Source organism: Symphodus melops (assembly GCF_947650265.1).
Source record: "Symphodus melops genome assembly, chromosome: 22".
Taxonomy (NCBI): Eukaryota; Metazoa; Chordata; class Actinopteri; order Labriformes; family Labridae; genus Symphodus; species Symphodus melops.
In genome coordinates, this window is record NC_136712.1 from 16947702 (window position 1) to 16975622 (window position 27921).

Below are 27921 nucleotides of genomic sequence, written 5' to 3' on the forward strand. Positions count from 1 at the left end.
CTCGCAAAACTCCCTTTGATGACACTTTATAACAGCCAATCAGAGCCTTTCTTTAAAGGCTGCACAACATTAATGGATGAAATTGTTAAACATGATTAAGCTGCTTCAGTTAAAACTTTGGGGGGGATTTCTTTAAGCACGCACACTGAGGAGATCAAAGGTCGACGAAGGTTCTGACCAATCAATCGTCGAGTTTTTGACTGTATGAGGTCGGCTGCAAGAGAGACACATCAGTTGTATTTTCAGTCTGTTTCGTAGCCAGCTAAAAAAGTTCTCACACAGGCTTTAAAGTCAGAACAGCAGCTCTCATCACAAGCTGGGAGAAAAGAAATGCACACCGAGACGTTCAGCTCTTCCTGTTTTAGTGCACAGCCACGAAGAAATAAACGACCGGAGCAGCACTTAGTCAACATCAGCAGGCAAACGTGTCTGCCTTGGACCCTCAACGTAACACTACACCACTTCAGATTACGCTTTTTTTAACGGATCTTTCAGTTTCTCATATTTGATGGAAGTTGATTAAAAAAAGGCAGGATTAAGAAGCTGCAGATATCTGAGTCCAGCCTTGAGCAGTTTCACGGAGCTTTTTGGGGATTGTCGGATGGTGTAATGGTTTGGACGCTGACCAAAAGAGGGAAATGTCACGCTGTGTCCATGTGAAACTAAATATTATGTAGCTACACCCCAAAATGTGACATGGCATCACTTCAACTCAGCAACCAAGTTTAAACAGCTTCAATTATAAATGCAGGTTTAGACCTTTAAGCTGTTTCTGTATCCTGGAAAGAAAGAAATAAGGATGTGTGCCCAAGGTGAATTAAGCCATCCAAACACACTTTAAGTCCTCAGTCCACATTTAAAGGAAATGCTAAACCCTGACCTGAATGTGTCCCACTAATCAAACTGTAATAACAACAGACGCTCTTCATTGAGAAAATCATATTTATTGAAAACTAAATCTGAAACAAACTAACAAGTTCCCATATTTCTACACATGTACAAAACAAGAATAGTTGATAACAGAGGATCTTTTATTTGGCGCTGGTTGTGTATGTGTGAGCGTGGGCTGTTAAAGTGACGTCTCTCTGGAGTCCCTGGGAGGCCTGAAGGTCAGTATCTCTGTGAAAGTGTGACCTGCAGACACACAGGAGAAAAGACGATCTTCAGTATGTCACTCAACACCATCATCGTTTTTCTCTTCTATGGGATGTACTCTGAGTCATGTTAAAGGCAGGGTTGGTCGTTTTGAAAGTAGCATTCCCCCAGTGCTCCATCTGCACCCCTCCCCTCTGTGCTCCGTCGTAAGCCACGCCCCTCACTCACAGGCCTGATTGGTTCATCAGATTGGCACCTCGTGGCAGACATTGGTCGAAGTTTTTTCAGGCTTACAGCTGCCACAGATGACATATTTCCGTTGTTCCTTTTTCAGAGCACGAGTTATTAATTTCAGTCCGGACCTAAAGACAATTTTAACCAAAATCTAAAAAAATAGATCTGGAGATAATCACCAACCCTCCCGTTTAAATCCTCAGAAAAGATCCCAGATCTTTAATAACATCCTCCAGCAAATAACAAATACTGTTACATTACAGTATGTAAGTCCAGTATCTATTCTAAATGTAGTCGTTGTATTTATGTTTCGGACTGTTTAGACAGAAAAGCTCATCTATGTACCACACGGATGGACGGGTGCTGTTTTCAATCTAAGGTCTGCTGTTGTTCAGAGATGTTGGTCATCTGGGGTTCGATCCCCAGCTCCTGCAGCTACATGTCCGACGTGTCCTCGGGGTAGACTCTTCACTCTAAGTCGCTCCTGCTGTGTGAATGGATGAGTCAATACTGAAGGGCACTCTACATAGCAACCTGTGGCCGTGTGAATGTGCAGGTGTGACCTCTAAGTGCTACACAAGGTCAAGTCCATTTACAGAAAGTGACAGAGTGCAGCCGAGTGGGAGAGGAACAGAAGTGGCGTGCAAACTCAGGGCCAAAGAAAGGCTTTGTTTTGCTCTGATAAGCTGCTTCTATTATACTGTTAAACATCTCTTCACCTATTTTTTCTAATGAAAAATGATGCGTCTTCTCTTACGTTTCCACTGGTCCAGTGGGAGGTCTGTGTTGTCCATGGTCTGATCATAGGGCAGCGCCTCAGTCTCCTCTTCAGCGTCTCTGAACTCACTGAACAAAGGCAGCTCGAGGGCCTCTGAGGCGCTCACCCTCTGCTCGGGGTCCAGAAGCAGCATCTTTTCCAACACACACACAGCTGTTTGGCACATGCAGAAGTCAACGTCAGCAGGATAGAATATAGTAAAAAAAAATTAAAAAAGTCACATAGGTGAATTTGAATTTAGACGAGCTTTACGTACCGTTTGAGCTAGCTTTGGAGAAAATAGAGTGCAAGTCTTTTTTTGGAACTTTTGTAAGACCTCTGATGTAATTTTTGGCCTGCAGAGAGAGAGGAGGGGAAGAGAGGGTTCGCACACACAGGGATGTTCATCAAAGTCAAAAACAAGTCAGGTAAGATGTTTTGTTTTTTTAAACCATCACAGGACGAACGAAAACGGCTGCTGACACACAAAGTCAGGACGTTTTTACAGGCTAAGTTCTCATAAAATGTCAAATACAAGACACCTGGAAGTATATGAGAAATACACGAGGGTGAGAGAAAACTCGTTGTGGCTGTTTTTAGGCTTCTTCTGTAATGATGCACAGCAGAGTGAGTCACCTAAAGATGTGATTCAACCCAAAATAAATCAACGATTCAAACACCTCATCTGAGTAAAGAGAAATGTATACTGCAGGCTCTGCTCCTGCAGCAACCCCCTCTTCTCTGCTCCCTCTCCAGCATGCTCGCTCTGTGTACCACTTACATCTTGACTCTGGAGCTTGACGACAAAGTCAGGGGTCGGGGTTCCTGTGATCTTCATGATTTCTCTGAGCTGGTCGAGGTCTTGCAGAAGCTTTGGTCAAGTATCATCTCTGAAATGTTGTCATTCAAGAGTCAGCTTGATACTCGAATGAGCATCGTTTACAGACTATATCTACAGCCAAACAGGATGGGAGGATATCTCTTTATCTTTTCAGAGGTAGGATTTTACATGTTAAGCAATGCACAACAAGTCAAGATAAAAGTCAACTCATCGTACTTGATGCTGGAACACAACAAGACAGCTTAAAGGATACGATCGTTTCCTTTAAATAGAGGCTTTCCAAGTAGCATCTCTGCCATGATGCAACCAGCCGACCAGATGTCCACTGCAACAGGTGAATCAGGGTTATGTCACAGGTCTCATCTTGTTCATGTGTGCACTCCTTCTCACACACACAATGTGAGGAATGAGAATTTACCAGTTTGTGTATAATGCATCCAGCTGAGAATAACCTCGGGCGCTCTGTACCAGCGTGTCACAACGTAGCCGGTCATTTCTGCATCGGCCTGCCTCGCCAGGCCAAAGTCAAGAATCTGAATCCGAAAAAAGACGACATAAAACAAAACAGAAGGGCGATGAGAGACGGTACAGACATATGATTCATTGAGATATACGGAGATAAGATGTGTTACCTTTAGCTCACAGTCAGGGTTAATGGCTAAATTTCCTGGTTTAAGGTCCTGTGAGAGATGAAAAACAGAAGAGACTAAGAGGATAGTTACACAGATTGGGCACCAAAGAGGAAATCTGTTTCTACTTCTTTAGCTTACAAGCAAATAAGCACATATGGGTGAAGATCGATCGATCTATCTATCTATCTATCTATCTATCTATCTATCTATCTATCTATCTATCTATCTATCTATCTATCTATCTATCTATCTATCTATCTATCTATCTATCTATCTATCTATCTATCTATCTATCTATCTATCTATCTATCTATCTATCTATAGTGATTAACATAATAAAAACTCTGAGCCCATTTTACGGAGGATTGCCAGTTCAAGGTCAGATACTAACTCTCCCGTTACGGCTCGCATGAAATATGTTGCACCAGGCTTCGATAAACCCATAGTGAAGAAATCTCATTTTGGTAATGTGTGGCAAGATTGAGCAGCTGTGTGTGTGTTCACATTTGGTGCCTCTGATGCTTCTGTAACTGTAATCCAATTTGAATTCACATACTGGGACACAGTTTGTTTGTAAAAAGGTGCAACGACGACCAAAAGTTGTAGCAGAATGAAGTGTTGACAGTAATAAAGGGACTCTGGACCTTGAATGGAAAGCTGCAGCGGTGTATCAAAAAGGGTTGACCACGGGTGGCATGGGCCCCTTGAAACCCCCCCCCCCCCCCCCCCCCCCCCCCCCATCCTACACTGTTATTGGCTATTTGCCTTGTCAGAGGCAGGACTTTAGCTAAAATCAACCATTTGGGCTGCTACATTTTTGTTTGCATATCAATGAAGCACATTTCCTTTTTCAGTCATTTTTAAGGTAAGAATATTTATATATTGTCAAAAAAAACTTAATCAAACCTATATAAAAGCTAAATGCTAAATAAAATGCTAATCCTACACAAGCCCCAGTTGGGCCAACACGGTCTCAAAAGTGTGGACACGCCCCCCACTGCTCCTTCAGGCCTTGAAATAATCAAATCCAGTCATTTAGTATGACCATGACTGATACATTCAACTTCTATCTGCTGGCAGCAAAATCTCCTCATCAATTTCTGGGTATTAAAGGTCCAAGAAAGATGTATCGGACATGTGGGACATTTCTAATCTAGTCGTCCACGTATCATTCTGTCGAGAACTGAGAACGCTCCCTGTGTGGGAATCCGGATGAATGGGGTCTAGTGTGAAAAAGAGCAAGTTCCCAGCCCCCACAGCTCATAGTCTGAAAGGTCAAAGTTCACGCACCCTGTGGATGATCCCGGCAGAGTGGATGTACTGGGGAGAGAGGAGAAACACACAGAATCAGCAACTTCAGCTCAACTCACTGAGACAAGCATGTCCCTTCACTCCCTCTTGTTACAATATTATGTCTTTTTTATTTGTTAGAGACATATTAATGAACAGTGCTCGTCTCCATCTTTTGTCTCAAGGCAGGTAAGAGAGAAAGACGCGTCACAAATAAAATACAAAGGCCCTGACTTTGTGTTCTTTCATCCACTTTTTGAGGAGTGTTTTGAAGGTTGCATATTGAGTATCTTATTGAGAGTGGGAGAATAATCCAATATTTAGTTCCTTTGAGTGACACAACAGATTGTCCGAGGGTGGTGCGTCTGTGTCTGTGTGGGACTCACAGTCTCTGAATATAATCCTTTAATGTATCAACCTACACAAGGCTGTTGCATTTAATAATCCCATTTTATATTTTTTCATACTGATCTCTGTCAGGTACTTCAGCCTTCAATTGGTCCATAATCCTTCAGAGTTATTACTGGTTTAAAGAGAACACCACCACATAACCCCAATCCTTGGCTTCCTGTCTATTTCCGTATTGATTTTAAAATTGCATTACATATTTTAAAGCCTCCCTCGAGTGGGCCACTCGGTATATGGTTGACATTTAAATCCCCTATGAGCCTGGGTGCTATCTCAGAATGGCTGATTTGCGTTTTCTGGTTGCACTCAGAGCGCGGCCCAACACTAAAGGCCATCGGTCATTTGCAAAGCATGAAACAAATCTCTCTCTCTCCAACTATTCCTCTGCATTTAAATCTCTTCTTTTAAAAATATCCCCTTTATTTAATGCATCGTACGTTTCCTTTTGAATGTATCTGTGATTTATTAGAAATGTGTACCTTGAGTCCTCTGAGCATCTGGTAGACGAGGAACTGTACTCTGTCTTCTGTTAATCTCTCCATCTTCATCAGCTTGCCGAGGTCAGTGCCCATGAAAGGCATCACCAGGTAACTACGGACGAGAGAAGAGGAGTCAAATCCCTCGAAAGGAACAAAGACTGAGGTCTCTATCAACGCTCAACTTACAAGTCCCGCAAGCGGTCCAATGAGATTTCAGCTGTGAAAACATCTAGCAGCCCAATTACCTGGTAAACGGAAAAAAGGTAAAACAACATCATAATGAAATACACATGACGGAGAAATGTATCTGTTTAGGAGTTTGTCTTTGTCCGCAGGGAGTTTTTTTTCTTTACATTTTCGTGCTTCATATGTTTGAGGAGTCGCAGCTCTCTGTAAGCCCGTTTTGCAAAAAGTTTGGACTGGAACGGCCGGTGAAGCTTCTTGATGGCCACTTGTGTGCCGGATCTGCGGTCCCATGCTGAACTGGAACAAACACAAAGATCAAACATCACCTTAGTACAAGTAAATAGATTCTTCTGAAGATGCTGAAGTTTAGTGCTGAAACTTAACTAAACCGTTACGCTGGACAAACGTCATGACAAGTCTATAAAGAAATCCACAGGTGTAATAATAGCATCTGTCATGATACAGCGTCTCATTAATGATATTAATCACACTTGAATCTCTCTTGCTATGACCCATTACAATGTCTGGAACCAGCGAGGGTCTATTTGGGATAAAAGACAAAGCGGCAGCGCTTTCTATGGACTTAAATCAGGGTCTTTGACTTCTCCGAACAATGAGATTGGGGAGGGGGAGGTTTTCTTTGTTGACTCTCATCCACACAACACAATGCAAAAGAGGCCCTGCGGAGCCAGCTGTGGAGACACAGGGGACCACAAATATCCCACACAGGCAGGGCTGCTAGAGCAGTGAAAATGAAAGTAGAATTAAAAGTATTGAGATAAAATGCACATGAATAAAAAAACAACAACATGAATACTATATATTCTGAAGACATTTGTCTCCCCTTTTTCTTTGGTCTCTAAAAACCAATTGCACATTGCTTCTTTTATGGGAGTGAATTCAAACGCAAAGAAAAAAGCTCTATCTGGTTATCTCCCACTGAAGGTTGCAGCAGGGAGATTTCATCTATTGCTGTGATGTTCAGTCTTTCTCTAACGTGCAGGAGGAAGTGGTGGTTGTGAAAGATAGCGCAGCAGAAACCAAGCCACCCCATCAGCTGATCTCAAAACGCAATCAATATCCTCCTCCAAATCCAGCTGTGGCGGAGGATCTCCTCTTGACTTACCACACAGTCCCATAGGCTCCGGTCCCGACCTGTTTCAGCTCTCGGTACCTCTCCGGAACCTCCCACGCGGTTCTGTTTACCTCCTGACGGTAGTAACCCGTCCTTGACCGCAAAGCCATGCCCACCGACTCCCCCAGGCTGAGGTCAAAGTGTGGGTCCTCTCGATTCTCGGGTCAGGTCCTCTCCGTCCGTTCATGTGACAATGTCCGCTTTTTTTTCTTTAAACGCTGAAGAGTCGCGTTAGTTTGACCAAACTTCAATTCCTGCGCATGAACCAGCGGACGTCTCCAATAGCCCACTCCGCAGGGTCGACAGTTACACCCCCAACACACACTCACACACACACACACACACACACACACACACACACACCCAAAAACACACACATTGTTTAGTCGTGCCTCCTGGTCGCCCTGGGCAGTCTATGGGTGTGTCTACTATGTTGGAGAAAAAGCCACAAAACATCTGCCCACCCTGAGTTTAAATACCTCTCACACTCCTATAAGAATATTTTTTTTTAAATGCACGAGCTGTTATATAAAACCAATTGCACATTAATGACCACTAGAAATGACTTGACTTTATACTTTATTCTAGTTTTTTATATTAACTCATGACCTTTGTAATAATTATTTATCTCACAGTGTTTCATCTCTCTTACTTTTATAACAGCAATATGCTGAAGATCAGTTCTCTTATTTCTTGTGGGGTTTCAGTGTTGCTTAACTGAATTGATTTCTTTTTTCAAACTAAAGTCTCTATTGGGCTACTAACCAATAGGATTGTTGATTGTTATTTTACAATTTTCATATGATACTATGGAAGTCCTATGGGGACATGCACATCCATATGTTTTTCTTTAGTTTGTTTTTTTCCTGTGATAACAAGTTAGGCTAATGTCAAGACCTAAAAATCTAAGTTGTGAAATCATGAAAGATAAGCAGCATTTGCTCCTCTCAGACTGCTGTTTCCTGCAGCACTATGTTTTCCACGGTCATGTTTCACCTTCAGTCTAAATGTTGCAGAGGCATAATGGGGGGGTCGAAGTGATCCCCTCTCTGTACCGCCTTCAGAGGTAGTAACAGAGGTGTTGTCAGCAGAGCCAGTAAGGGAGCTCAGCGCTGTGTGTTCATGCATGTCTGACGTTTGTACGTTTATGTAGAGCTTGTGCTGTGCCGGGCTTTCGCAGCACGCAATGCTGCAAAAAAAGCAGTTGTTATCCCTCAAAACAAAGTTAATAAGTAGAGATCTCGAGAAATCAAATTAAAAGAAAGTCAAATGTTTGGACCTGTGTCTGCTTAGGGCTTCAGTACAATATTATAGTTTGTATGATTTATAAAGACGGAACAGGAAGGCGTGTGTCCAGACGGGTTGACATGATCCAGACTCGATATCTGAAAGCCCTGCATGGTGCCAACCCAAAATCAGACTTCTATTAAAATAAACTATCAGAGCTTCGTTTCAAACTGTAGCTAGCTTTCTTAGCATTTAGAAAGTCTAAAGAATTAAATCAACAGGATTTATGTGGTGCCACTATGTTTGGTTACTTTCTGACATACACAAAAAAAGTACACAGTAATTAAACATCTTTGATATGCTTAAATGGTAGCAGTCAGAGTAGATACAATAAGATAGGAAGAGTAGATAAATATGAGGCTATTCGTTCAAACTTCATGCTTTCCCTGCATCGGTCAGTGCCCCAGTTGGACCACCCATGTCCAAAAACGTCTGGACACGCCACTGGGGAGTCTGTGGAAAATGTAAACAAGTATGTCAAATAATCAGAGCAAGGCAGTCTCTTCCTAAAACGTACTACTGTTGTAGGGATAATAATACAAGAGCCAAACTGTCAAACAGAAATGATGGTTTTTATTCAGTTGAAGCCAAGACTTGTGAAGTTATGTCGAAGGAGATGTTGAATGAGAAAATCATCAGAATCCTTTGAAAACTAAGAGCTGACATTCGGTTTAATGATTTGAAACTCAAGGATACTGATGAATCACATGCCACCAAGTATTCGAAACACACTTCTAACTTGTAACATACATACAGTAAACATGTACATTCGATTTGCAGTTTGCTATTCAAGTCAACCACATATACAACATCCACATAAGCATATTACACTAACATTCAGAGCTTGAACAACCATTGACTAGACGGACAACTTTGATCCATTTGAACTGTAGTTGGAACATTTTGCATTGTTGTGTTAATGGGCGACTTGCACGAGGCTACATGTAGAACATCAGTGTTAACCAATTGAGGGGAAGAATAGCTTGAGTAAGTTTTCTTTTTTGGTGTTTGTGACTTTTTAGTGTCACTAATGTTCACTTGAGGCACAAATAATCTCACTGGTTAAATTTAAAGTGATGTGGTTAAACACTGTAGCAGTTTGACTTGCAAGTTAGCAAGCTATAGGCTCAGAACAGCTAGAGCTTGCTTGCAGATTTTAAGCTAACGAAAGGTAGTGTTACTCAGCATTAACACGAGGAAGTGAAAAAATAACATGTGCTGTACACCTGCCATTATTGTAGCTAGAAGGACAGTAAAAATTAGGTTTACAAAAAGAAAGTACAAAACAAGGGATCCATGAGTTTTTTTCTCCTAGAGCACAATCTAATGTCTGCTAAAATGTCCCTTAAATTCTCCTCCTTTGCATCATTACCTCATATCAGCGTCACCTTTCACATTAGCTTGAGTTTCAACCATTTGTACTCTATATCATGCAGTTTAGTATTTTAATTGTTTAACCTGATTATTTTTAACTGCTCTTTGAAACAAGCGCGTCAAGCCAAACTTGTCAAACAAATACCTCTAAACCGACTTCCTTTGTTCGACTAAAGTCCAATTTGATGGACTAATTAAGCTGGTTTGACAGTCATGAGCCAATCACTGCCACAAAGCAAAACTTAAAATCTGCTATTTACGATTTCCCTCATACTGATGTTGCCAGTATTTTGAACAGCATTAAACAGAGATGTGAAATATTGTGTTAGATTGGTTTAATTTCACATTCAAATTGATCCAATGTAGACAGAATTATCTTAATACCAAAGATGCATTCATTAAAGGTCACAAATTATGCAAAATACACTTCTGTAACACTAATAAGTGTCCCTAGTCTGTCTTCAAACCCCTCTAATCATGATAAAAAAAAAGTCCATCCTCTCTGTCTTCTGCCTGCTCCAATTCTCAGAAAATGTGTGCTCAAACAGGCCGTTTGGAGTTCCCTTCATGACATCACAAAGGGCAGTAACCCTTTCCCCAAGTGACACTCCCACAGCTGGGAGCTGAGTCTGCCTTCTCAGCGTAAACAATAGGACATGGAGCGAGACAGACTGAGCCCTTCCAGAGAGGGGGCGTGGTCAGACAGCTTATTTACATATTTAAAGCTACAGACACGGGAACAGCCTGTTCTGAGTAGGTCTAAAATAAAGCATGACCAAAAACAAGATCAAGTGGATTTACAACAAGAACCATCACAGACATGTTTTGGGGAGCTCTTATTGAAAAAAGGTAGATAATATGTGACCTTTAATGGTAGACACATTTTCCATTAAGTAGCATCTTACTTCACAAAACACAGCGTGATCCTCTTTGATCTCTTGACATTTTCATCAATTTTCAGTAGTAAGTGTGACATCTAGTGGTTATTTGACTTCGCACAACTGCAGTTAAAAACAACCAGATTATTTCTGCCTCAGCAAAATGTTTGCAGAACTAAAACTTCCCCATGCAGTGAAATGACGAAATATGACTGAGGAAGTTACCCCTTTTGTCGCAATGATATGTGCAGGCGTTGGCCTCATGCTGCTTATACAATAATACCTGTGAGGACATTCTGATAATAGATATGTTAATGTTGCGTTTGGCTTGACAATTACAGAAAAATCCACAGCCAAGGCCAAATCCAGAATATCACCTATGCTAATGAGTATTGCGCAAGGATCTTTTTTGCAACCAGGGAGTGCCTTGGCTGCTATGAGACTCAACAGGCTGCAATGTGTTCACAACCAATCATTGCTTTCATAACATTTGGGAAATAAATGATGCAATGTACACACATGCTGACAACTGTATCTTTCCAATTACAAAAGGCCTGTAATCTTACTTAATGTAAACAATAACAAAGCTAGCGAAACACATCTCAGAGAGTAATGGAAACCAGATATAGCTCCGCAAACAGACAGGTGATCAGAAATCAGCCATCAGTGAAAAACTGTATGATGAGCGTGTTCACTCTGTAAACACAGACCTGCAGCACAGCCACTCTGTTCTAGCTTTGGCATATTTTCATTACTTTGCTAATTAATAGCACAGTTAGTGTTTCCTGTTCTGTAAGCAGGAGATGACGACTTTTCAAGGCGGGAAAACAATACTTTCTGTTTGCTTGTGTGTCATTATGGTGTTTTTTTTTTTTAGTGTGCGGAAATTATAAAAGATAAAATAGATTGAAAGTTGGTCACACAGGATTGTTTAAACACCAGAGGGGCAGATACGATAAGCAGTTTTTATGGTTATAATACAGCATCTGTAATATCAGGTTGTGATTAAATGCAAAGAAAGCATGCAATAGTATGCAGGCTAAGGTGTTCTGGGATATGATGTGGCATTGCTGCAAGCCTTAAAGACATTAACTCCATGTATGAAAGCGGTGACTTAGTCATGATGAGGGACCAGATAGCGATCTGTCTTGCTTTGGAAATCCTAGTGTGCGGGGGGGTTTTTTTCCCCTTCATGTAATACCCTTCTTTCAGTCTGTTATGTTCTGAGAAGTTGCTGCCTCGCACGAGTCGTCATGTCTGTGATCCCAGACGTTGCCACGATGACTAGTTCCTCATCTGGTCGGAAACATAAGAGGGAGCAACTTCCGGGACTGGAAAGCACCGTCTATCAGATACTTCACCCTCCCTGCAATAGCGATGTGTGCGTTGGATTTTTTTGAAGACCACCCGTCCCTGCTCCTCCAACAAACTCATGGCAGGCGATCAAACACAGTGCAGAGTTTTCTTCAGTCGTCTTTCCACGCTCCTTCTCCCACTTACTGAGTACATGGTCCTTCTTTAAGGAAAGGTTCAGATGGAGTGAGAGAGGTCTACTGCTCCGCCTGAAGGCTATCAGTCTTGCTGCCAGATGCCTTGACGCTGTTCACCTCTTCAAACACCAACTCTAAGCACATACAAAAGAAGAAAGAAATATATTATGAGAACTGATACATTTTCAAACATGTTAAGCGTTTAAATGGAAGAAAAACAGTGAGATAGCACTTAACACCTCCTTTGATTTTGCTATTATTTAGGGACTTGTGTTGGGTATCAGAGGGTCCCCGGTTCAAGTCCCAGAGAGGTCTAAAAATACAGACATTTTTCTGGTAGCTGGAGAGCTGCCAGGCCACTTCCTGAGTACTGCTGAAGTGCCCTTGAGTAAGGCACCAAACCCTCAACCGCTCTTTGCTTTTCTCCCTGCTCCCAGAACCTGTGCATGTGTGTGTGTGTGTGTGTGTGTGTGTGAGAAGCATGTGTAACAGTGCGTAAACCAGAATTTTCCTCAGGGATTTGCAATGTTTTTTTTAATCATAAAGAACTGTACGGAGGTTTTTTGGTGCAATCTGTTATTCATTTCTATTTCATTTGTTGGAATGATGAAATAATGTGTTTGCAAACTATGCATAAAAAAAAAAACTATGACTCACATCTGCTCTGAGACGTTTCACAAACCATAAAACTTCCCACTAAAATGAAATGCAATCATAAAGTCGATTTTATAAAAAAAAGTAATTTTTGTGGACTCGTCAGCATTTTTGCACTTACATACAAGCTTAAACTGGTTACATTACACAACAGCATGTCAGGAGATTTGCTTCTTGGAGCTTATTTTAAGCCTTCAGTGTCAATTTATTCAACTCCTTCCTTCTCAAAATCAAACGAGTACTTCTAAATTAGTCTAAAAGAGCTTTCATTTGAATGCAATTGTGAAGTAGTCGACATCTTGAAATCTTAAAATGCCAAGGATAAAATGCAATTATGTATTTTTTCTATGTTTATTAATTGAAATTGACCAATCTTTATCTGACGTGGTTTAAGAGGCATGGTGCAAGTCAATTTAAGGGTGTGTCCATACAAACTCTTGCTAGTTTGACCATTCATAAACCTGCTGCAAAGTGGACGTTTTCAGTCTAAAAATATTCATTGGTGTGTTTTGTGTGAATCAAATCAATCATCTTTTGCGAGACCAAAAGCAGTAAGTGCATACGTTGAGTATGAATCTAAGTCTGAGTCTTCAGTGCTCAACTCCAAGTCGAGTCAAGAGTCCTGAAAACCAGGACTGGAGTTGGGCTCAAATCTGAGTCCTGCATGAAAGTCTTTATCAAAATCGTTATTTTGCTCTGTTTTCATTTGTATTTCTAGATGATTTTAACAATAGCTTTACCTTTCCATTCTTCAAGAGTTCTGTCTTTACTTTCCAGCGTTTGGTCATAAGGCGGGGCCTCTGGCTCGTCGTCTGGATCATGGTACTGTGAGAAGTATGGGTGGGACAGAGCCTCACTTGCTGAAATTCTCCCATCGCAGTCCAGGACCAGCATCCGCTTCAAAAGATCCACAGCTGACAGAGGAACAAACACAGGTTACAAAGAGGGCTAAAACAGCAGACGAGAAGCCTGGGGGAAAAACCTTCTTGAAACCTTTCAATTTGAAAAAGAAGATGATAATCAAATCTGTGATGCATCACTAACCTAGTGGATTTGCCCCTCTAAAGACCTTCTCCAGGTCCTGCTGAGGCATAAAGGGCAGGGACTGGATGTACTTCTGTGCCTGCAAATACAGACCAACAATCAAATCAGTCAGTCATTTATCAGTGATCAATCATCCCAACACTCCCACATCGACTTTCCAATCAACAGATATGTCAACGGAATGACAAGCCGATTAGGAAAGGTCGACTGCATTGGTGAAAAGAACATTCTGGTCCTTGCATAGCAGGGTTTTTTATTTTCTCTCACATGTTCAGAGCAGATCTTCTTCAACAGGTCGGGCGTCGGAGTTCCAACCATCTCCATGATTCTCTTCAGTTGGTCAATATCTTCGTGCACAAGGAGTTAAGTGCTATCAAGATATTAGTAAATTATCACGTGCAGTATTTCATACTAAACTTTCTCATGTGAAATAAAAAGGCAGGGTTGGTCATTTTCAAAACATTCCCTCTGTGCTCCCTCTAAAGCCACGCCCCTCACTTACATGCACAAGCGCCATTGGTCCAGAGACGGACCTCAGCTCATGCTTCGAGTGTGGGCTCGTGCATGCAAAGGGGTAGAGATCGAGCAGGGAGACAGGGAGGCTGTGATTGGTTCATCACATTCGTACCTCGTGGCAGACATTGGTCGAAATTTTTTACACACTTACAAACTGCTGCAGAAGACCGATTTTCTTTGTTAATTTTTTTCAGAGCACATCAATGTCTGTCAGGACCTCAAGACAATTTGAAACAAAAATCTTAAAAAAGTGAATATGGAGAAAATCACCACCCCTGCCTTTAACTTTGTTAGAAGCTGGACCCTGCTGGAAGCCAACAGTTTTGGACAACAAGTCCCAGAACACACACAGATCAGTAAATCAAATTTGCTTTAGCTCTGCTCTTAGACATGGTGTACAATAGCCGAGATAATTCAGCCCTTTGTGATCGCTCCTATTCATCTCCCCGATTCCCTTGTTTAGGCACCTCCCCTTCAGAGGGGCGTTTTATTGTAATGCAAATCCACCAGTGCTCTCATTCAGGGCACTTACAGCTGTAATGGTAGGTTGATGCTGAGAGGGAAGATGCTGCAAATTGAAGTGGACTTTTGCCTTGCTGATAAAGGATACAGTCAGTGCCAGGAAAAAGGACTTTTCCTTTCAGCAGCTCTCCCATAATGCAACCCACGGACCAAATGTCAACTGGAACAGAAACACGAGATATGTGAAATCATTCTACTTTTCATTTGATTCATTTGTTTCTATAAAAATGTTTATAAAAAAATGATGAACTTTTACCATTCTGATTGTAGTGCATCCAGTTCAGCATGATCTCCGGTGCTCGATACCATCGAGTCGCCACATACCCTGTCATCTCGTCATCTGTCTGTCTGGCCAATCCAAAGTCAAGAATCTGCAGGGAAGTAAGTTTCTTTTAGTTACTGGTGTTCAAGGTTTCCAACAAGTTCAAGCTATAGTCAGTCTTACCCTGAGCTCGCAGTCCTCATTAACTGCTACATTACTGGGTTTGAGGTCCTTGGAATGACAAAGAAGACATATGAGTAATATGATAAGACAGAAGGTTTAATATGAATAGGATTGCACAAACTAACTTAAAGGCAGGGGAATAGTAATTTTTTCCAGATACACTTTTTAACATTTGGGTTGAAATTGTTTTTATGTCCTGACAGACATTAATAACTCATGTGCTCTCATCTGTCACAGCTGTAAACCTGTAAAAACCTTGACTAATGAGGTACCAATCTGATGAACCAATCACGTCTCCCTGCTCGTTCTCTACCCCTTGCATGAACAAGCTGAGGTCCGCTTCTGGACCAATGGCGCGTGTGCATGTAAGTGAGGGGTGTGGCTTTTGAAGGGGCACAGAGGGGAGGGGGGTGGGTGAAGACGGAGCACTGAGGGAATGCCCACCCTGCCTTAAAGTCAGCTTTATGATTTCCTTTTTATTACTTGGCCAAATATTGGAAATCAACTGCTGCTAGGACATCAATTTTTCAAGACTGAATGAAAAGTGTATCCTAATTATCAAACATGATGTGAGCCAAATATAGTTCCTTAAACATCTTAATCTCCAGGGTGTCTTAAAAAAATCTCCTAGAAATGTCAGACCAAAGTGTGTATGAATATTTATGGCATATATATGAAATTAAAACACATTGATTTGTATGTTTTTATTAAGTCTGTGTCGAGGTTGATTATTCCCATTAGTGTTAACATTAATGAGGAGTTGGAATAAGCCAATGCAGTGAGACTTAAACTAACAAGTAAGGAAGAAGCAGTATGTTATGAGGTCGGAAGACGTTTATTTCCATTTTAAAGCCAGCAAGTGCAGAAATGTTTTCTCAGACTTGATGGTGAGAATTAGATGTAGAGACAAGGCACTTACTCTGTGGATCAATCCCGCTGAATGGATGTACTGTTCGGCAGGAGGGGAGGGGGGGGGGGGGGGTGCAGAGGAGAGAGAGGACATAAAGGAAGGGGGGAAAGGGTCAACAGTGCAGTTCAATATATAAACCCCTAAAAGGAGACGGCCTTTGTCCATCTCATGGTAACCATGGAGGATGGACACCAACCTCCTCTGGACTGATTCAGTGTTAGCATGCAAGCTTTGGACACACTCCAAGAAACAAGAAAGGATGGTAAAATAAGCAGGAAAAAATAAATAAAGGTGTCACATCTGTTGACGTGCTGCATGAGCAAACGACAGTGTCGCCAAACACGGCTAAACATCCTCAAAGGTTACAAATGTCACTAAACTGGTCAGTGAGCAGAAGGTTTGCTAAAAGCTGAAGCTGTTTTTAAATGTGCTGAACAAATAAACTTGACTTGACTTAAAAATAATATTAAAACAAAGTTAGGTGAAAGTAAAGAGAACAACAGAGAAACAGATTTCTCGAAGGGATAAATACAACATTTAATCATCAAGTTAGAGTGACGATAATGATGCCGATCAAATAGTGATCGGAAATGGATGGTTAAACGTTTTAATGACAATTTTCATGATGGAAAGTACGTAATATGAAGCCAACCTTGACTACAGCACCAAAAAATGTACATTTAAATAAAAATAACTATGGATCATCTGTTTCATATAATCACTTTTAAAAGTACTGCACACATATTTATATACATATCACAGTGTGCATGCATCCAGTCTGGCCAACATGAGGTTCATCGGGCTGAGGTAAATTACCTTGAGGCCACGTAGAAGCTGATAAATTAAGAACTGTACGTGCTCGTCTGACAGCCTCTGGAACTTCACGATGTTATTGAGGTCTGCGCCCATCAGGTTAGTCACCAGGTAGCTGCAGAAAGCAGGAACATACAAGCAGTCTGAATGGGGGCATGGGGATGGTGGAGATTCATTTAATGGGGAGAACATAGTGGTGCTGCCATGGCAACCACCAGACATCCCTACAAGCATATAAGCCCGTTGGGTCGCCTCCATCAACACCTCCCTGCCCCGTAATGCATTTTTGATGAAATGTGGGCAGCAGTAAGCTTGCAGCAAACATAAAGGAATGAGATATTTACAGTTCATTGAAGTCCTCTAATTTTGCAGCAGGTGTGAAGACGTCCAGGAGGCCAATTACCTGCAGCATCAGAGACAGAGAGAAGCAGAGCTGATCAATAACAGAATTGAGCGTCCGTTTGTCTGTGTCTGGGTATTTTTATGAGGAGCACTAACATTCTCATGTTTCATGTGCTTGAGCAGCCTCAGTTCCCGGTACGAGCGTCGGCTGTGGATCAAAGACTGAAAAGGCCTGGACAGTTTCTTTACTGCAACCTTCTGCCTTGAGACAACGTCATACGCCGAACTGGAGAGAGAGAGAGAGAGAGAGAGAGAGCGAGAGAGAGAGAGAGAGAGAGAGAGAGAGAGAAAACAAGGAGGGAGGAATTAGCATGAAAACACGTATCTCTGGTTTACATCTGAAGGACAAAGGACACTTCTTTCAGGATGACAAAGTGCAGATCCTGGACCAGGAAGACCGCTGGTTTGAAAGGGGGTGTAAAGGCCCTGACACACCAAGGAGGTTGTTGGCCGTTTGGCCGATTTGACATGTCAAAGAGAGGACTGTCTCTTATTGGCTGTTCTGAGGTCGATTCATCTCCAGTTCTCGACACAGAATCGGGAAAGCCCGTTGAGCGTGGCGCTGTAGTCTCCACGCTTTTACCTCCTGGATTAGTCCGCTGTCTCTTTATTTATCGCATCTGCCTCTTCCTCTCTGTTCCCACTAAAAGACCAAGGGCGGACATTATCAGACGATCATCTCGATTAGTCCTTTTAATACGATTTGTGCACAACAGCAGTGTGAAAATAATCTTCTCGTGTCATAACAACGGACTACTGTTGCCTGCTGGCATGGAGAGTTGTTGGCCAAGACAAAAAGCAATGTGAGCGACGCCAAAGGTGGCCTTTGTTGTTCTTTGCTTGGTGTGTCAGAGCCTTTAAATGGCCATCTTTGTTAAGGTGGGTAAACCATCGCTTAGCCGTGGTGCTGCTCTGAGACACCATCTCTCTGGGTCGTTACGACTGGGGTTGGTAACTCCGCTAAGGACTCGGATGTGAGTCACCCATCCAAATTATCAGGAGTTTTTAAATGAAGAGGCTCCATGAAGAAGACGATCAATCAGCAATACATAAACGATTCTATTGTTAGTCATGTAAAAAAATAATGAAGCCTGACTGACATGATAGAAACTTGTTTCAGGGAAAATATAATGCTCGGGTGTTGAGGACTTGACGTCAGAGACAATAATAACAGTCTGTCTGCTTCGCTGCTGCTGCACATGTAACAGAGCATCACAGCCGAGCAGACACTGATCTGCGCTCCAACGTCACCATGACTTATAACGTGAAATGCTCTTTCATGAAGTTCATTTTTGAAGAAAGCTGCGTTCTGAGCAGTATCAGTCAAACATTTCAGCACAATCGTCAACAAGGTCTGTCTTTCATACCTGCTCGAAGAATCATGATACTGAATCAGCCACCTCAATGATCGACTACTGTAATAAGGCAGAAAACTGGCTTGTAAGCTGTCTTGCCTAAAACTCCCCTACCATTACCTTATCAGGTTATATCGTATCACTCTGTACCAAAAATGGTGTTATATGTGTTCACAGTTCATATTTTTAAGTACCTGGACAAAGAAGAACTCAAATGTAAACGAAGGAGTTTCAGAAACAACAGTCACTCCAAGTCTGGTTTTTGTTCCATTTCGTTTTCAAAATGTCAAACTATTCTTTAAATCTACATGAGCAGACGTTACAGACTGTGTGCGTATAAGTGACAGAGAGCTGACAGAGAGTCTTGCAGAGAGAGGAACGGGTGAAAGAGGATGTGGTGGAACAAGAGAAGTGAGGACGAGCGCCTTATTTCAGCTGCCTCGTTTGAAATGTAAATGTCATTCCACATCTCCGACGCTGAGCCCTTTCTGCTGCTTGTTCTGCTGCCTTTCGTGGTGTGATGTCTTTTCAGTCTTTGCCAGCTTCTCCACACTCCCGGTAATAATAATATTAATAAATCCATCAGAGAACAGAACAGAACAAAGAGGAAGCATACATGGGTGAGAACTGAGAAATGCTGTCAAGCAGTGTGGAAACAGAGCAAAATCAAGAAGTACAACACTGGAAAAAATGGATGTTAAAGACGTCCACTCAATCCTTTTTAATTGTGTCACACATCTCCAGAATTATTTCTCTGACCCGCTGATTTAACCTTAAAGAGAAAACTCTGTTGTTTTTTTTGCATCCTTTATGTTTTTCAATGTTTCACTTTAAAATCTCTCAGTCATGAATTTTACCTTTGTTAACATCACATCTGGCCTAATTATTTTCTAACTTCACATAAGGTTATTCATTTGTTGCCATTGCTGCAAAATAGAAGAAGACTTAAGCTCAAAGGCCCTGACACACCGAGCAGTCGGCAAAGAACGAGTGGAGACGAAGGTCGTGTGTGCCTTCCGTTGCACTGGAACGCTCCTCAAAGACTCCAGCAGACGGCCAACCACCGCGCATGTCCTGCACAGGTGTGAGATGCAATAACTTTGCACGCCAGCAGGTTTCAGTAGTCTGTTGTTAGGATACGAGAAGACCATTTTTCACACCACTGTTTTGTCTTCTAATCAAGAAACAGAAGTTGTGAAAAAAGAAAAGAAGAGGCGGAGGCCACAAATAAGGAGAAACTGCACTAATGGAGACTACAGCGCCATGCTCAAGGGGCTTTCCCGAACCTGTGTCGAGAGCTGGAGATGAATGAAACCTCTGAACGGCCAATCAGAGAGAGGCCTCTCACCAGCGTCGAATCGGTCAAAATCGGGGTTGACGTGAAGCGACACACGGCAAAAACGAGGACGACAATCGCTGGCCATCTCCTTGGCGTGTCGGGGCTTTAAGTTGAGGGTGAAGGATGTAAAGTGGTGTTTAAAAAAAGAGTGCACATGTTCGAGAGAATATGTCCATGAGACAGTTACGAAACCTGAACTGCATCAGGTTTATTCTCCTCCAGTACGGGTGGAATTAGATGATTATTCAGCAATGGATATCTCTCATATATATGTTCATAGCGCTTTCACACAAAGCTCCTGATATTTACCGGAGGAGCTGAACGTGTGAACGCAGGCAGCAGAATGTTTCGTTCGGACTTCACCCACAGTTTCCTCTGCCAGAGATTTTTCAGCAGCGAGTCCGAGTGAGCCGATGTGAGAACGCCGCAGAGTATTATCAGGAGAATTCACCTTGAGCCAACGGGAGGGGGAAGGTACGTTTATATCCTGTGACTGCTGCACGGTGCATGGAGTGTAAGTATGTGGCTGCTCCGATCAAACGGCCGCATTACGTTTTCTGTTCATCACTCTGTTGGTCTTTGCTCTTTTGTTGATAGTGTGATTCTGCCGAGTCAGGGGATCTCCGACCTTCAGGGTGAGAGACCACTAAGCCACACTTCTGGGATATAAACATATATTTGAAAGAGCTGAGATATTAGCATTATAAGAATGGGAAGTCGCCTTTCACTCGGTCTTTTTACTGAAAACACTGGCTGATCTTACTATTGGCTGTTATGGTCTATCGTATGTTACTCTCGTGGAACTTGTCATGCTGCTCCATTGGCCATGCTGGACTCCCTTGTAAAAATGAACTGTGTATTTAAACTGGAAAACTCCTGGTCAGATAAAGGTTTAATTAAAGAAAATGCCCTCATGCTGTATAAAGAGGTCCCAGGCAGGCCGAGAAACTTAACCTTTGAATTACGATTTGGCAGAAACGGTCTCTCGCCTGACTTTTCTCCACTGTGGCTTTATCTCACATAGAAAATCTGTACTTTCTGTAAGGCTTCCAAGCTATTCATAGAGAGGCCATGTCTCATGTTCCCCTCAGGAAAAGTGTTGGTTCAGTACAGGTTTTAGTGTAACGGTCTTCTTGAGACGGAGGTCGAGCACATTAACTGAAGCATGATTCCTTTCCTCACCAGAACAACATCCTCTGTAAATATCACAGGATGGTTTCATGGCGATCTGTAATGCTTACATGCTCGAGTACTCTTGCACGGCTGAGTGCATTCATGTGGCTTTCTGCCTTGTAATCACCTGCCGCCGGTCCTGATGTCCCTGCCGTACTTCAGCCAAGAAAGCAGCCAGTCTCCTCGGTCTCTGACATGAGCCAGGCCTCACTGCCTCTCGCATACCGTCCTCCCTGCCATCCTCCATACATGGGCCTGACTGCACTGCTGTCCACACACAGCCCATCTACAGTATCAATTTCTCTCATCTTCTTTTGTCTCACTCTCTTTTTTTTTTGTATATGCGCACTAATGCGCGCCTGCTTTCAAAGGGGAAGAGGGGGAAGGGGAAGCTAAATATCCAATGCACAGTTATATCAGTCAGCTGTTTATCCTCAGAGGAAAACTGTTTTCATGTACAGTTTCTGACTCTACCGGTTAATGTTATTCCTTCTGATTAAGTCAAAAAGGAAACCTTTGTGATTTGCATGGAGGGGGAGGGTGTTGAATCTCGCAAGAAAAATGGATTTTTTTATGACACGGATGAAGTGTTAGTGTCTTGCATTAAATGTATGCAAGAAAAGGAGCAATTTGGCATTTAGAGAAACCTGTTTATCGGATTTCTTGTTAAAAGAAATACGGGATGGAAAGATGTAGTCGATTATAACTCGTGTAAAAAAGGTGAGAGTTGTTTTTATACCAGAAGTTTTTAGGCTTTTTTTTTTTTTTTCCAAATTTGTTTTGGGGCTTTAGTGACTTTTTTTCATCGTGCAGTTGACAGTGGACAGAGCAGGTAGTCTGGTAGAGAGGGTGGAGCATGAACCAGCACCACCCGCCCGCAGGACCACAGCGTCAGTGCACGCAGCGTGAACCTGACCACCGCTAGCCCGTGAGACGAGAACAAGGCTAAGGGCTACGCTAACTAAACATTCGCTGATATTTCAAACTGAAAGGTGAAACAACATGACCACATTTACCAACATTTCAAATTGCCTCTGAACACTTTACCATCAAACAGACACTCTCATACCCACACAGCAGTACAATGTAATTATAGCCTGTTTTTATCTGTCTTTTAAATTGCACTTCAGTCACAGGATGACTACCATCAAGCCAAACGACATCAAATCAGAACCCGGAGCTTGTTTCCTGCTCGGTTCATCATTCGTCTCATCGACAAGCCGACAATTGTAAGACATAACAGCTTCGACACGTGAAATGAGGCAATAATGTTTTATTCATAGCATGAGGGGCTTCGTGCCAAGTTCTGGTTTACTGAACAGATGTTACATATGCCGATGTATAATGAAAGATGCTTTGATAAGCTGAGTGCAAATTCTCTCTTTATTTCCAGCCTCAACTTTCTGTTCAGAAAGGAGAATACTCACAAGGGTCATAAAAGCTGAGACTACTTTGAGTCTGGATTATGCGAGGGACGTTGCTCAGTTCAAAACTCCAAACTTTATGAGTTGACAGGGTTCAAGAAGCCTGCATGTTTAACTATTAAACAGCTTATGATGCTTCACTTACTTGGGTCTCTGATTTGCAGCGATAACATTATTCTAATTCTCACGAGCTAATCCACTGCCTTCCTCCTACAATGCTGCAGTGGGGGGGGGGGGGGGGGGGGGGGGGGGTTCTTCCTGTAACAGATTATAACATCTTGTTGGATCCTTGACCCGAGTCCAACAGGCTCTAAGGCTTCTCCGTGAGAACTCACTGCTGTTTGAGATGAGCGATGAGAGCCGTTTTATTGAGCACCTCAAGAGGCAGACTCTTGAGACTTGTCCTACCCCCCCCCCCCCCCCCGCCCTCACTGTGACACACACATATTCATACATCGGACTCTACCCCCACTTCCACAGCGAGATGCTGGTCAGGACTTGGCCCCACACAATGGCTAGAGATCAACTTCAACAATGCAGTACGTTTTTGGGTGGTGCTCGGAGGAATGTCTTTTGTGCGTGTAGAATTTAAGACAGATGTTTGGTAGAGCCGAGCAACTTCACCAACGTCGCCTGATGTCCTGTTTGTAAAATAAAAAATGTAGCAACACAGAATTGTCGTGCATATGGTAAAACAAGGGGAGACAAATACCTGCTAAAACACCAATCTTTGCCCGCCACTTCTAGTTCATCAGCTAATTTCAAACCGACCACACTTAAAACACATTATTTCATCTATGGCAGGAAAGGCTTGCAGACATTAGTGGGTTTAGAGCAATGACTCCCAACCATGGATGCATTTCATTATACTAACACGTCCCCTTGCTTCCCTCACTTGTGTCTCTTCCTAGCGGCTTAGCTCCTCCCATCTGCAATGTGCAAGACAGATGTGAGAAAGAAAGAGACACAAGGATGGATGGAGGAGCCAGAGTTGACGAATGATAAATCTTTGGCCCAGTAGCATCTTAAGAATATATTGTAAAACATTTATACATAAGGCCAGTGATAAAAAAAAAGAAGGAAGACTGCATTTGATACACTTGAGTTCCTTTGTTTTAAGCTGCCTCAGAATTATTCTTTGCTCCTCGGGGTGCATCGAAGGGTTGGAAGATCCTCAATCATGGGGGAGGGGAAAAGATTTTTTTCAGAGTGAAAGGAGAACAGAAGACACGAGTTAGTAAATGAAAATCAACCCACTGTGTTATGTATGTCAGAGGGTATCTGGGAATACTGGGGGAGTGCACCAATCATTTGAATATTATAATTAAATTTGAATACTTTTTTTTTTTTTTAACTACTGAAATACACAGTTTTGAAATTAGGAGTTTTTGTAAACTAGTCCCCCATACCTACCGGGAAAATGTAAGTCTTGAAAACTACAGTTGAGTAATTATTTCTAAATTAATCATAAACAGTTTTAATAGAAATATATAAAAAGAGGTGGGAAGCTTGATTTGCTGTCAAATCATTAACTTGACCTATTTTTTGGGGAAAATTTCAGCTTTTATAGCTAAAACAAAGGATGATGAACCGAGGTGAAGTTGTTTGCAGGGGCGCTTCTAGGGTCTGTTTCATTGGAGGTTTGTCAGCCGGTGGGGGTTGCCTGCCTTGCCTGTTAACAAGCAGCGCCTCCGGTTATAAGCGAAAGTTATTATTGGCAGAAAATGTCTGACTTTTGAACTTAGTCAGATACAGGTAGTATCTTAAGAATATAAGATGTCAGGTTGATGAACCGTTGAAAAGCTTACCTAAAGTACAGGCTGTTTATCGGATAGCCGCTTATTGTGGTTTCCTCCGCTAGCGTTAGCGGGAGAGAGGCTTGATTGGTTATGAAACATGTGCCGAGTGCCGACATGGGTCGAAGTTTTTACAACTGCTACAGATTTTCTTTTTCAGAGCACATTAATGATTATTTTCTGTCAGGACCTAAAGACAATTTCAACCAAAATATGAAATAATGAATCTGGAGAAAATGACTAACCCTGCTTTTAATAGTTGTTAAAACACCTCTGGGTTGACTCTCTTAGGAGGAGCACTTCTTCTTCTTTGATGGTTGCAGTTAAAAACAGGAACTGGGGCACAGATATGAAGCTCACACCAATGGGATAAATGCCACTACAGTTTTACTGTTTCCATGTTTACACAAATTACAAATAAATAAGATAAAATGAACACCACTTTACTTATTGTGATTCTTACTGTCCACAGAAACAAAATTCATGTACGACGGTGTGGATATTTTGATACACAGCTAAAATCATCAGCACCACCTAAATCCAGCTGTCACAATCTTACAGCCATGCAGCAGAAAGGAAAGTAGTCGGCATGGCTGAGGAGCTTTCAGATCCCCCTTCACCACTCGCTCCAGCTGCTCCCTTCAGCCAGATGTTTCAGAGTCCCATTCTGGTTTTTTTCTGACTGAAATAAGCATTTCAAACAAGGCTAGATAAACACTGCAACTATGTGATAGACAGCGTGTTTTTTTACTCTTGAAAACACGCCACCTGCGTCTGCAGCATGAGCGTCCAGAATGTAGATAATCAAACAACTGAAAACATGATCAGGCTGTCATTTTACTCTTGTGCTATTCTTAGCACAGCTTTATTGACGAAGTGTTTGAGCACAAATACTCCAGTGGGAGACCAAATCCTATCGTGGTGCACCAACTGAGGACAACATCAAATCTCTTTTCACTTCAGACAGCGTCTTTAAAAAGTCAGCTGTTGGGATAAAAGACGCTTTTGAGGGCAAATATGGGATTTTGTTTTCTGGTAAGACACAGCACAGTGTATGAGGCCCGACAAAGTGTGAAGCGTAAATGCAGGTAATTTCTGACTACCTCCTTGCACAGAGTGAAAACTCCATCGAGACAATCTATGAACTCTTCTACCTCTCTAATCCTTTTAGTAGAAGGTATCGCAGTACTCAAACTGAGGCTTACAGGATTTGGGAAAGCTGGCCCACTGATTATGATTTTACTGTCCGGTCTATGAAGGCCTCGCTGGCACATTGAGTCAGAGGGTACATCAGTGTTCAAGGACTGAATTCACTTTATAGGTGATGGGAAATCTTTTGAGCAGAGGTTACAAAAGGGCCAAATGGAATCTGATTTAATAGCAGCAAGAGGTTTGATTTTACACAAAGGTTTTGATGAGACAGTGGGAGTGGGACTGTCTATCACTAGTTCAGTGACATGTCAGCTGGATCTGTCAGTTTTCTGTCTGGAAGATTTTCAGACTACCCTAAGTGTTAATCATTCAATCAATATTTATTCGCCAGTAAATAACAAGTGATTAGAAAGACGTTTTTCAAACGAGCAGGTGTAGACCTCACTATGTGTTATATTAAAAGTTAAACTGCAGAAGCTCCATACAAAAGCATGCTGCTATTACTGCTCAATTAATGTTGACGGTTGGAGCTGGTTATCGCCAAGACACATCGCCATGGCAACGGGATCCCACACCAGCTTATATTAGTTTGTGTCCAAAAAACATGAAAGAATCTGCATGTTGCAAGATTGGAGAAGTATACATGATCTACATGAAGCCATGCATGCAAGGTGTAGTGTGCCTCACTGACTGTGGGCTGAAGGATGTTTGACATGCATTATTCTGTTCACTGGAAAGGAGAACAGCAGGGGGCAAGGTTTTCCCCTCACCAGATGTATCAGGGATCTTAAATGTCCCAGCACACTGTCCTCTGCAGAGTTGCTCCACATATTTGGAGGAATTTAGAGGAGTCAGCTGCATCATGTTTCTGTCTGTGTGTGTGTGTGTGTGTGTGTGTGTGTGTGTGTGTGTGTGTGTGTGTGTGTGTGTGTCTGCCAGGTTGCATGAATGTGTGGTGGGTGGAGGATTAGGCTACTTGAGAAATTCCTGAACTGATGCTGTCTCGTTCTGTAATTCTCTTCCATAGAGCAGGTGAACTGAGGGATGAAAACAAGTCTGTCCGTCTTTCTGCTTGTTCCTATACAGCTGACACCAGCTACTCACACCGACATAAGAGCCCCTATCAGTTTCCACAGGCGGCTGACTCCTGACACAGTCGCTGTGAACGCATCGCAATGTTGATGCATCATGAGCAATACGGGAAACGTTGATGCTGTGCAGCCTCGCCCCTCCAACAACACGAACACAAACACTCACCATACCGAGCCGTAGGCTCCGGAGCCCACCGGCGTCAGGTTCTGATACCGTTCGGGAACCTCCCACACTGTCTTGTTCAGCTCTTGACGGTAAAATCCGGGTCTGGCGGACATTTCTCCGAACCGGCCACAAAAAAAGGAGTGAAACAAAGACAAATACAAAATGAATGAGAATAAAGGGAGCACCCGAGAGGCGACGGCCGATACTGCTGTTGCACACTCAACAAGGCCAGTGGCAGCTCATCTCTCTCTCTCTCTCTCTCTCTCTCTCTCTCTCTCTCTCTCTCTCTCTCTCTCTCTCATCCCCTCCCTGTGGCTCCATTGTCATTTAATACAAACGAATCCGACCATCATTCTAGAAAAAGAAACGAATACTTGTTTTAGTTATTGATGACAAAAGACTTCAACCGATCACAAACTAAACAGACAACATCTTACGTCACACAAAAAACTATGATAGGTGAAATAAATTAACTTAGTTGTCTAAAACTAATTTAACTAACTAACTAAATGTATTTGAATTAACTTTTTGGCTAAGTAAGCACATTAAATAGGCGACATTTGGGCCTACACAATTACATACTGTTTCAAAAATATATATTGTTTTCGGTTTATATCTAGAAACAACGAGAAAGTAAATGAAGTCTATAACATGCACAATCTCTGAACACAAATAAAGGAGCAGAATAAAACACGCGCAGCTTTTAGGCCTACTTTCAATAATATCAGTCGTCCATTAAAGTGGCAATATAGCCTACAAAAAACAGGCTTCATTTTGTTTAAACGCATCTAATGAAATCATGTTTCAGGCCAAAAATAAGGCTACACAGAACGAGACTCTTGCCTACATACATATATTGTCATTAGGCTCGAATCAAATACTCAATAGACGACTGAAGTGACTCTGCTGAGCTATGTGCTGCCATCTGCTGGTAAACAGCTGCCAATAAAAGTGTCAAAAGGAACAGAAAACTGTTGGCTGACTGTGACATTTTATTGGACATTTTTGATGTGATCAGATCATGTCCACTCTG

General features: G+C 42.2%; 2 protein-coding genes across 2 annotated transcripts; both read right to left on the minus strand.

Moving 5' to 3' along the window:
* Positions 1-248: 248 nt before the first annotated feature.
* mapk12b (mitogen-activated protein kinase 12b) lies at positions 249-7249 on the minus strand. The gene is made up of 12 exons (XM_079335038.1): positions 7049-7249; positions 6090-6219; positions 5923-5981; positions 5737-5848; positions 4850-4879; positions 3560-3607; positions 3346-3460; positions 3181-3252; positions 2868-2947; positions 2364-2442; positions 2087-2260; positions 249-1134 (listed from the first exon to the last, which is right to left on the minus strand). The coding sequence occupies exons 1-12, from the start codon at positions 7165-7167 to the stop codon at positions 1070-1072; spliced, it is 1083 nt and encodes a 360-aa protein (XP_079191164.1). The 5' UTR covers positions 7168-7249; the 3' UTR covers positions 249-1069.
* A 1646-nt stretch (positions 7250-8895) lies between these two features.
* On the minus strand, positions 8896-27181 carry mapk11 (mitogen-activated protein kinase 11). The gene is made up of 12 exons (XM_079335039.1): positions 26889-27181; positions 17489-17618; positions 17335-17393; positions 16994-17105; positions 16187-16216; positions 15268-15315; positions 15079-15193; positions 14911-14982; positions 14052-14131; positions 13785-13863; positions 13481-13654; positions 8896-12220 (listed from the first exon to the last, which is right to left on the minus strand). Exons 1-12 carry the CDS (start codon positions 26999-27001, stop codon positions 12147-12149), a joined length of 1086 nt encoding a protein of 361 aa, XP_079191165.1. The 5' UTR covers positions 27002-27181; the 3' UTR covers positions 8896-12146.
* Between the last annotated feature and the right edge of the window lie 740 nt (positions 27182-27921).